Below are 12,319 nucleotides of genomic sequence, written 5' to 3'. Positions count from 1 at the left end.
AATATACTTCGAGGAAGCAAAAATATTATATACTTATGTGAATACTAGGGCAATTTGAAAAATTCTGCGGCCTTTTATTCATTTCTTTTTTTTTTTCTTTTTTTCATATTTTAATTCTTCCTTATCTTCCTTTTCTTGCTTTTTTTTATTTAATTTTTGTCGAATTTTTTTTTTTTTTTTTTTTTTTTTTTTTTTATGTACAAATGTCAAAAGTGAGAAGTAAGAAAAGAAAGGAGCGAAACAGACAGACTGACAGACGAATAAATAAACAAATAAATAAACAAACGAAGCCGCGAATTTTTCAAAATGGCCGTAGTACGTCGACGCGATCAAAAAAATTCCAACTCCCTCAGGGAGAGAAGAAAAACCAAAAAAAAAAAAAAAAAAAAAAAAAATAAAAAGAGGAAAAGAAAAAAAAACAAGGAAGTCTTCTTAATATGACTGATCTATATTCGATATAGATCTAACATTAATTGGAGCTGGATCATAGTCGTGATTTAAAAATCTTAACTTGACCCTGCAACTGCCATTGGTGCACAAATGCAAAAGAAAAAAGAAACAAAAAGAAAAAAAAAAAACAAACAAGCAAAAAAGAAGGAGAACTCACCCCCACTCACGCTCGCCGCAAGAAAGAAAAAAAAAAAAAAAAGAAGAAAAAAACTTGTACGATTAAAAATTATTTTTTAACATGTCGGATTAAATCAGCGCGATTTAAATACATTTTTGCTAATTTAAAATCCGTATGTAATGCACGTAATACACATATTTGTCCTTTTTTTTTTATCCTTCTTTTTCTTCTTCTTCTTCTTCTTCTTCTTCTTCTTCTTCTTCTTCTTCTTCTTCTTCTTCTTTTGCAATGTGACGTCACCTTAGATTGTTAGAAATTCAAATGAGATTGAATAGTTCGTGTGTAGAATATTTTTTTTCTCTTCTTTTTTTTTTTTTTTTTCTTTATTTTCTTCTACGGAAATATATATGCAATAAATTGTCCGACAGTTGTAGGATCAATTTGCAACTTACGCTATGCGTGTTTGTTCGTGCGAGTATATGTGTGTGTGTGTGTGTGTGTATGTGCGTACGTACATTTACGTGTGCATGTGCGCGTGCGTGTGCGTGCGCGTGTATTTTTTGATCACAAAAATTCGAAAGAATTTCCCATTCGCCTAAAACGAAATATATCGGCTGCCAAAACACCAATAATAATTAATATTCTCGTTATCGTAATCGTTAATCATCGTGAGAAAATGAGAATGGATTAGTAAGAATGACAATGTTAAAATTTTCATATAAGAATTATCTCGATTATTTTTCTATCGTTGTTCTTCCGTTTATTTTTTTTTTTTTTTTATTTCTTTTTTATTTTTTTATTTTTTATTTTTTATTTTTTTAATAAATAAAAAAAGAACAAAAAGGAAAACATTCGCATTGTTGTTTTAGTTTATTTTCCGATTACATATTTATATTGATATTTTATTATTATTATTATTATTATTATTATTATTAGTATTAGTATTATTATTATTATTAGTATTATTATTATTATTATTATTATTAATATTTTGTTTAAAGAATAAATTTCAGTAAGATATTTGCGATCAATTGTCAATAGATATCGTGTTCAATGAATGAATTCAAAATATTTCATTCATTGGATTAGAAATAAATTCATGTTAATATACAAGGTCAGCATATTAGAATAATAATCAATAATAATCTCGAAAGGAAATTTGTAAAATTTAGAATTCGTTCCTTCGTTTAACGAGTATACCTCTTTTGATTTTATATATATTAAATCTATAGCACGTTAATGAGAAATTATATAAAATTATTATATTTTGTAAGCTGTTAGAAAAAGAATAGGTGGAAAGAGAGAGAGAGAGAGAGAGAGAAAAAGATAAGTTGAGGAAATAATAAAATGATACGTAAGATGTATGTGTGTGTATGTGTGTGTGTAAGTAGATTAAAATAAATGAAATTTGTCATGGGTTTTTCTGAAAAAGAATGTTGTAATTTGTTGAAAGTGTCGAATTAAACGTCACTTATTTGTATAATTCTATATAATAGGATACGAATGAAAGAGAATAGACCAAGTTGAATTATTAAAAGAGTGTCATTGTTATATTAATAATAATATTAATATATATATATTATATATTATATATTATATATATATATATATATCGTCTGCAATGTGTGTAGTCGTATAATACCATCTCGAGTTATTGAAAACTCCCGTTATAAAATCTGTTATACATATATATATATAAAATATATGAATGAGTGATTATGAAAGTGATTTAAGTCATATATATATATATATATTTTTATTTTTACATTGTTTAAAAAATTATTTTTCTCTGATGATACGACCAGCAGGAAAAGTAAATTTATTTATATGCGTATATTTATTTATCCGTGAAGAATAATTTCTTTCTCTTTATCATAAAATTTTATTTAAAAATTATTCTCCATAAATGCAAACGGAAAAAAGGAGGAAAAAAAGGAGAGAGAGAGACAGAGAGAGAGAAAGAGAGAGAGAGAAAGAGAAAGAAAAAAAAAGTAATTATGTATATTTATTCTTTGGCCATATAATTCTTTTAAAACTTGTAATTATAAAATTATAAAATTACAATAAAAATAAACAAGGAAAATAATGTCTGACAAACAATATGTCGTTTAATAAATATCTCGAAATGACTTTATGTCACTTTCATGATTTCTAATTGGTTGATACATACATACATACATATATACATATATATATATATATATATATATATATATATATATATGTATGAAGAAAAAAAAAAAATATATATATATATATACAGAATATAATCATCTGCCATTGCATAGTATGAATATTTGCAAAAAGATTAAGCAAAAAAGAAAAGAACAGTAAAACCAAATGGAGAATAAAATTTAAATGAGATTGTGCGAATAGATAAATAATTAATTAATAAGCCTTATGAATTCGATTTTTGCGTATGATTATTTCTTTTAAAGAAGAAGCAGATGAATAAAAAGATGAAGAAAAATGCAATAGATCGCGAAAGATGAGCCTAAATCGTGACTACCTGGACCATAAACATATTTGCCAAAAGAAAGACCTATGGAATATTAAATGAAGATGAACAAAATGTCGAGATAAATAAATAAATAAATAAATAAATAAATAAATAAATAAATAAAGCAATAAATAAAATCATTTGAAAGAGAGCTTGCTCGCAATGCGTTACACGTAATGCAAATAATAATAATAATAATAATAATAATGATAATGATAATGATAATGATAATAATAATGATTGCAACAATAAAAAAATAAAAAAAAATATTGTTGAATAATATATTAAGATAATTTGTAAAAGAGAGTCATATAAAGCGAAAATTAAATCCAATTTTTCTGGCAGGCCTTAATATAGTAAATCCTATATAGTTATATAGCATATACATACATACATACGTACATTATATATATACATATATATATATATATATATGTATGTATATATATGTATATTACAATGAACTATTTGATCCTGAACGCCGAGTAAGCTTTTCGTATATGACCAAGATAAGCAATCATTTGCACTGGCTTATAAAATGTTCGCAGAGAACAATTCTAGTGTTAATATACAGTATATATAGATAAGAAAAGAATCCTAAGCGAATAAAGATTAAAGAGCTAATGATATGTATGTTTCTTATTGTTATATTTTTTTTCTTCTTTTTTATTTGTCTTCTTTCTTTATTTTTATTATTATCTTCTTTTTTTATTATATTCTTCTTTTTTTTTTTTTTTCTTTTTTTCATTCATTTGTTACCTTTTCTTTTTTCTCTACTCGTAAAATTGTACACGAAATATTCGTGACGATTAATACAGACTCGATTGAATAAAAATGACATAATACAATTCAAAGATTATATTGAAAAGATTTGTAATGGAATCAATTAGCCAATTACATTTGATATGAAATCTTTTTCTACCTGTTTTTAATAATGTTCAATACATATATATATGTATATATACATATATATATATATATAACATAGTCAGGAACGCATAAAAGAAAAAAAAAAGAAAGAAAAGAAGAAATTTTATGATTTCAAAATGTATAGGAGAAATTTATGAAAAGAAAATTATCTGATGTACAGGGAATTTAATTGATAATACTAAAAATTCTACAAATTCTTTAATTTAATAATTATGATTCCTACATGTTTATGTAAAATTAATTATTTCAATTTAATTAAATGATAATATTGTATACGATAATTTTCACGAATATCCTTATATATTTTGTAATATAATTTATCTTACATAGCAAGAGACAGAGAGAGAGAGAGAGAGAGAGAGAGAGAGAAAAGAATGTATATAGAATGATTTTCTTTTCGAAAATTAATCGTATTAATATTTATTATTATTATTATTATTATTATTATTATTATTATTATTACTATTATTCGATTCTGTTTGAAGAAAAAAAAAAAAAGCAAAGAACATTAGGATAATTTTAATAAGCGTTACGAAATGGACTTTTGACCGATTTTATTTTTTGAAAAGGAGAGAAAGAAAAAAAACCAAAAAGACAAAAGTAAAAAGTTATTTTACAAATTGGCTGTCACTTTTTCTTTTATCTTAGTGATACATCCAGATATGATTATATATATATATATATATATATCAAAAAATTTTAATCGGTCGATCGAAGATCTATTTCAAGATAAATAATTCATCCACGTATTTGTTTCAAATACAATTATATATTAATTATATACACCTATGGTTATATATAATTATATACAAATATAGATATATTTAATAGCTCAAGATTCACTTTAAAATTTTTATTCGACGATGTAATTCGACGATGTAATTCGACGATGTAATTAACGTTTCGAACGATGAATTATTCTTTTCTTTCTTTCTTTTTTTCTTTTTTTTCTTATTTCTTTTTTTATTATATATTATCGTTGTGTCATTATAGATCGTACCGTCCATCATTTGACAATCGATCTTGAATGAAAAACATTTTGAAGTGTACGTCTTGAGCAATGTGCAAATGTATTATCACTTTTTGATTTACAATTCTTAAAAAACATTATAACAATCAGATATTGCTATAAATTAAATCCATACAGTGTGCCAAATGTATAAGTAGTAAACATATAAAACGAATAATTTCTTTTTATTTGTTATTAAACAATTAGATCTATAACGATCGATAAGACTATATCGATCTTTTTATTTACGACAAAAGATTCTATTTCTTTTTCTTTTTTTAACGTAATTCTTTTCTTTTTTCTTCTTTCTTTTTCTTTTATATCAAATTCTTTTTACACAAAACGAACGATACGAAGAGGAGATATTAAACGAAATTAATTATTAAACGACATTAAAATAATTAATAGAAATGGTGGAAAGCTATAAAATGTCATTGTTAAAGGGGGAAAAAAAAAAAAAAAAAATAATAATAATAATAATAACAACAATAAAAATGTAAAAGTTATATATTAAATAAAGTTAATTATATTTATCAACGCAAATTATAATTGTTGTATTGTATTAAAATGATTATTTAAATGATCAAACAATTATTATCATCAGAAAAATCGTGTTTTACGCATTAGTGATTAGATAATTTAGGAGATCTAAATCCAAAAGCTTGTGTAATACGTGCATAGTGTATACGTGCCTTAAGCTATCTTATATACATATATACACATATATATGTGCGTGTATATATAGGATAAATCCCTCTGGAATTCTCCCCCACCCCTCCCCATCCCTCCCTCTTTCTCTCTCTCTCTCTCTCTCTCCCTCTCTCTCTCTCTCTCTCTCTCTTTCTCATTCTTTTTTCCTGGACTTGTCGAAAATCGTGCCAATTATTATAGTTTAGATAAAACGAACATTATCGTAAATTAAATTTCGTTTGTTATTTCTTCTCCCGTACGAATTTATTTCTGTATGAAGAAGAAACATTATTCTCTTTATCCTTTTCGAAAGAATTACGTTCTTATTGTTATAAATTGAAAAGTTTAGATAAATTTATATTGATTATTAATGACAATGAGAGAAAGAGAGAGAGAGAGAGAGAAAGAGAGAAAGGGGAAGGAGTGTGTAAAGAAAAAGCTGGCTTTATATTATTAGTTTAATGAATTAACAATATTAATTCTAATATTAAATTTAGATTTTTAATTAATTCATTCCTATTGTTCTAACATTCTCTACTATTTTGTTAATTATGAATACAATAAAAAAAAAATTTCATTATTATAATAAGGATAATAATAATAATAATAATAATAATAATGACGATGATGATATTTTTGCGTTTATTTATAAAATAAATTAAGATACCATCAACAATTTACATATATATATATATATATATATATATATATAAATTACATATGTGTAATATTATAAAAATGAATGAAACGCTGACATGTATTATTAAGTTGTATTGATTGATTAATGTAATTGTTAAACAAAAAAAAAAAAAACAAAAAAAAAAAGAAAGAAAGGAAGAAAAAAAAAATACTGATAGTAAAAATACTTGATACGTAGCGTACGTACGTATAAGTAATTTCGAATTATCGACGAAATAATGGAAAAAAAAAGAAAAAAAAAAAGAAAAAAAATGGCTGTTCGGAAAGAGTATTGTAAATTGACGAGATAGTTTTTCTTCATAAAAGTTTCCTTTTTTAAATCGAAAAAAAAAAAGGAAGAAGTAGAATGAAAACACAAAAGATAATATTAATGGACTTGACTCCGTATGCCCTTCAAGCGTATCTTCTTCTTCTTCTTCTTCTTCTTCTTCTTCAATGGTCCTAAAAATACATACGTACGTGAATTTAGTTACATAGATACGTATATACAAATCGTTGTTGGATGGGTGGGCGAGGAGATGGGGGGAGGGACGTTGCTGGGAGCGGTGGTAGGAAAAAAAAGAAAAGAAAGAAAAAAGAAAAAATAAATAAATAAGAAAAAAATGTTGGAAGGAAAAGAAGAAGGCATGAGCTTTTTAACACTTGAGGGAAGCTAACTGAGAGTAATCATAGAACTATAAAGATTATTATTTAATTTCGATGAAGGAGAAAAAGAAAAGAAACGAAAAATAGGAAACAAAGAAATTAACCAAAAAAAGAAAAAAAGAAATAAAGAAGAAGAAGAAGAAGGAAAGATCGTGTATAAAGTAGATTTTAATCTTATATTTTGATTGGCGCCGATATTATTCTACGTCTCCATTTCTGCTACACAACATAGATACATAGATACATACGTACATCTACATCTCGCATGTCTTCCCGTAAATAAACCAAGGTCACGAATATTCACACATACCTACATATGTGCCTTTTCGCGGTACACTAAATGTAACGTAGATTTGTAGATAATCGAAGAGTAAATGTCTGATAGAAGAAACATGTATTCGCTTCAATGATTACATTTCTATTTTTGAAAAGATCATTCACGTTTCTTTTTTTCTTCTTCTTTTTATTTTTTCTTTTTTCTTTTTTTTTTTTTTTCATACTTTCATTCAATCAATATTAATTTCGTATCTCCTTCGAAAAGAAAATATACGAGATGATTATTCTAATAAAAATCAACATAATAATAATAATAATAATAATAATAATAATAATAATAATAATAATAATAATAATAATAATAATAATAATGATAAATAATTATTATGATTATTATTCACAAACGAAGCAAAGACGCGTATAAATTTGTTAAAGTCTGTAAAACACATTTGAGATGATCTTAACGATGATAACCTTGAGATCTCGAAAAAGCATGACTTTAAGAAAATTCTCTTGCCTATCAAAATATTTGCTATCTCAGAGAGCAGAATAATGTTTTTCCTTTTGACAGCATTTTTTCTTTCCTTTATCTTCTTTTTTTTTCTTTTCTTTTTTTTTTTTTTTTTTTTTTTTTTTAACGTAAAAAAATAAGCGAGATATTTTAAGATGTCTAATCAATTTAGATAGGAACACCCTCTATACAATATAAATATATATATATATATATATACATATATATATATATATTTAACTACTTTTATATATCTTGAGATACGCCTATGATTGATAGAATACTTTAAATCATTCAATTTGTTGTATTTAAAAGGATTTTCTTCAATGTTATCACGAATTCTTCTTTTTCTTTTTTTTATCATCTAAACCAGACGGGGCGAGGCGGGAGGCGGACGGGTGGGGGGAACGATTTAAAGATAGAATTTTTTTGTCCTCTCTCTCTCTCTCTCTCTCTCTCTCTCTCTCTCTCTCTCTCTCTCGTTCATAAAATAATTCAACGACGATTACAAATGATTTAATAAGATTTTCCATTGAAAATGATTATATTTGAAATAAAGCGTGCGAAGTAACGCTTACGTATAAATGATAAATAAATTTGTTATTAAAAAAGGAAAAAGAAAAAAAAAAGAAAAGAAATAAGAAACTTATATTGTTTTTTCTAACTAAGATGATAAATAAAATCAAACAATATATATATCCATATATATATATATATATATACATTTTTTTTTTCTTTCTTTTTTTTTTTTACTGTATTAAAGTATCACCAGTTCAACCAGTGATCTACTTAAGAAGGAATGGAGGGAGTTGTCATGTAGTATACACGTAAGGTTTAAGAGTATAGTTAAAGCAAGTGCAGTGAAACAGAAGGGTTTCAGTGAACTAGAGGATACCATGGCGGACAGTAAGCATGAGTTACACGTCGGTATAGTCGGTGGTGGATTGGTACGTATATAATATTAATATAAAATCAGATCTGTAAAGAAAAAAACAAAAAAGAATATTTTTACACATCTAACGTAATTTCGTTGGAACAAAGCGATCAGACGTTTCATTTCCATGTTCTTTTTTTTTTTTCTTTATTATTATTATTATTATTATTATTATTATTACTGTTATTATTATAAATAATCCTTTAACAATAATATTATCAGGTAGGATCTTTAGCTGCTTGTTACTTTGCCAAACGAGGACACTCCGTTTCTGTTTACGAATATCGTTCAGGTAATAAAAAAGTAAAATAAAACAAATTCAAATATTTACTTGGCTCAACGTTTTTAGTATTTAATATCTAATTAAAGAAAAGAAGAAGAGGAAGAAAAAGAAAGAAAAAAAAAAAAAGAAATACCAGTTATTTTATTATGTCATTGAATAGTCTTGGTAACTCGTTAACACATTGTAAGCCGGTATCGTGATAATGCAAGATTTTCAAAGTCTATCGCTTATATCCCTGTAATATCCCACGATATTGCAGGATTGTTTTATCTATATGCATGCATATCTTACACAACGACGTGTATATTGCATTTATCATCGTTCAATCTATTTTCTTTAATTATAGATTTTTCAAAGACAAATAAATGAATTTCAGCATTCAAGCTTTCAATGATATTGATATTTAATCGGCTTGCAATGTCTCAATAATAATAATAATAATAATAATAATAATAATAATAATAATAATAATATAATTTAACTGATACTATTAATAATATATTTAATAATTACTAAAGTATTATAATAATTTAAATTTTTCATTTCTTCGCTTATTTTATTTCTTCTTTTCTTTATTATTCCATATTATTAAATTAATGTCATATTAGTATTATAATAACTAGTATGTATAAATATATATATATATATATTTTTTTTATTTTTTTTTTTTTTTTACTAATATTACTTATTGGCCGATTCAATAAAAACAAAAACTTTTACAAAACAAGTTTTAGCAAGTGATCAAACAATTCTAGTAAATTTATATATACATTTATATATATATATATATATATATATATATATATATATATATATGTACATACATATATGTATCTTACAGATATACGGAAAGAGAAATTAATGGGTCAGAGTATAGATCTAGCTTTATCAACACGTGGACGAGAAGCTTTAAGAGCTATAGGTCTTGAGGATGCTCTTGTTAAACAACACGGTATAGCTATGATAGGTAGAATGTTACATGGTAAAAATGGCCAATTGAAAGAAATGATTTATGACAGTGTCAAGGGAAATGTAAGCATCCTTTTTGTTGTTCTTTTTCTTTTTCTTTTTCTTTTTCTTTCTTTCTTCTTCTTCTTTTTTTTCTTTTTTCTTCAATCTTCGATATCCGTATACTTGATTTAACCTACTACTCCTACGAAGCGTTTTCCAGACATTGTGTTCTTTAAATATTTATACTGATCGTCCTTTCCTTTTTTTTCTTTTTTTCAGTGCATTTATTCTGTAAACAGACAATATCTCAATGAAGTTTTACTCAACGGTAAGTTTCTATTATTTCTTTTCTTTTTCTTTTTCTCTTTTCTATTTTCAGTTTTCACCTTTTTCCTATTTTTAAATAGGACTCATTAATATAAACATATTATTATAATTATTATTATTATTATTAATATAGTATTTAAAAAATAAATTAATATAATAACAAAGTATTATTGTAGTGTATATATATTATTATTATTATTATTATTATTGATATATAAATATATATATAAATATTTTTAAAATATGAAGAATATATATATATATATATATATGTAATGGCTATACAAGTGTATTTTTTTTTGCATGAACTTTTTATGTGAAACAACACGGCGAACCTGAGATGTTTAAGATTAAAAAATTGTCTCGAACATCCGATAGCCTGGTAGCGCGAGAAGCCACAAGAATTCAAACGTATCAGGTTACTTTCATCCATGAAACGTAGTCTCCTTACATTGTATATATATATATATATATATATATATATATATATATATATATATATATATATATATCATTGGTCTGAAAAATAAATGAAACATTTTAGATACTTATGTATAATGTATAAACTGTATTGTTTTTTATATTTTTTGTTTTCTTTTTTTTTTTTTCTTTTTTGAAATCTAGCTGCAGAAAAGTATCCGGAAGTAAAACTTTACTTTAATTCAAAAATCGTTGACGCTGATATCGATCAAGGAAAATTAACAATTTTAAAGTATGTATATGTATAATCGTATATTTTTAATCAATGTTATTATATTATTTATATATATATATATATATATATATATATATGTATATATACATATATATTGTAGTATGAAAAATCATATGACGGAAGAAGTAAATATTGATTTAATAATCGGAGCAGATGGAGCTTATTCTACGATACGTAAGATCTTTATGAAAAGGCCACTTTTTAATTGCAGTCAGACTTACATAGAACATGGATATATCGAATTATTTATTCCACCTGGAAAAAATAATGAGGTGATGATATAAATTATTATTAAATATTACATATTAATAAATTTTCTTTCCGATCGAATATTCATTGAAATGTAATATAATGTCGATCAACATGTTATGATTATTATATATAATAATAATAATAATAATAATAATAATTATTATTATTGTTACTTTTGTTAAATTAAAATATAATAATAATAAATTGTTATTATTGTTAATAAGTTTTTAATGAGCAATAATCATCTTCATATTTGGCCAAGAGATGACTTTATGATGATAGCATTGCCAAACGAGGATCACAGTTTTACCGCTAATCTCTTCGCACCTTTTAAAACTCTAAACAAATTGAAAACATCGGAAAGTTTGACAACATTTTATGCGGAACAATTTCCAGATTTTTTAGAATTGATCGGCGAGGAAAAATTAATAAAAAATTATTTCGAAAGAAATCCGAAAACATTGATATCGATTAAGGTATTTTTATACGCATATACATACATGAGCATACATATGTAGAACATTTTTCCAATTCATATTATTTATTATACGTTATTATATTAATATTCACAGTGTAAACCATTTCACATGGGTAAAACGGCTATTTTGGTTGGAGATGCCGCTCATGCTATGGTACCATTTTATGCTCAAGGAATGAATGCTGTAAGCGTATGATATTATTATTGTTTTTACTAATAGAAATAATGTTTTGGGAATTTTCAATATTTTTATATTAAAAAAAAAAAAAAAATTACAACAAATAATTAATTAAATGAAACTAAAATAACAATAATAATATAGCGTTAGTCTAGAATTAATGTTGGTATTTTTAATATTTTATATAATATTTAATATTATATATTTATACAATAATATAGTATTGAATTTTCAATGAACAATACTGAATATAAAATAGAATTATGTTATATTAATAATGCTATTAATAGTATAATATTATTAATGTTATTAACATAGCTGTTAATAATATATTATTAATATCATTATTATTAATAGTAAATTATTATAATAA

The 12,319-nt window shown here is 24.3% G+C and overlaps 1 protein-coding gene across 4 annotated transcripts in view; it reads left to right on the top strand.

Moving 5' to 3' along the window:
• Positions 1–8,614: 8,614 nt before the first annotated feature.
• The window catches only part of LOC124953993 (kynurenine 3-monooxygenase), a 5,692-nt gene continuing 1,987 nt past the window's right edge, over positions 8,615–12,319 (top strand). The window contains exons 1-8 of one of the 4 annotated variants that reach the window (XM_047506148.1): positions 8,615–8,775; positions 8,985–9,054; positions 9,887–10,077; positions 10,276–10,324; positions 10,948–11,035; positions 11,250–11,310; positions 11,515–11,766; positions 11,863–11,952. In XM_047506148.1, the coding sequence (XP_047362104.1) occupies positions 8,725–8,775; positions 8,985–9,054; positions 9,887–10,077; positions 10,276–10,324; positions 10,948–11,035; positions 11,250–11,310; positions 11,515–11,766; positions 11,863–11,952 (852 nt within the window). In that variant the 5' untranslated portion in view covers positions 8,615–8,724. Of the gene's footprint in view, positions 8,776–8,984; positions 9,055–9,886; positions 10,078–10,275; positions 10,325–10,947; positions 11,036–11,138; positions 11,311–11,514; positions 11,767–11,862; positions 11,953–12,319 lie in introns of all 4 variants that reach the window. The other 3 variants (XM_047506147.1, XM_047506151.1, XM_047506149.1) reach the window with 3 other exon arrangements.

The sequence above is a fragment of the Vespa velutina genome, chromosome 14 (genome assembly GCF_912470025.1).
Source record: "Vespa velutina chromosome 14, iVesVel2.1, whole genome shotgun sequence".
Classification (NCBI taxonomy): Eukaryota; Metazoa; Arthropoda; class Insecta; order Hymenoptera; family Vespidae; genus Vespa; species Vespa velutina.
This window is presented reverse-complemented; position numbering and strand designations above follow the sequence as displayed.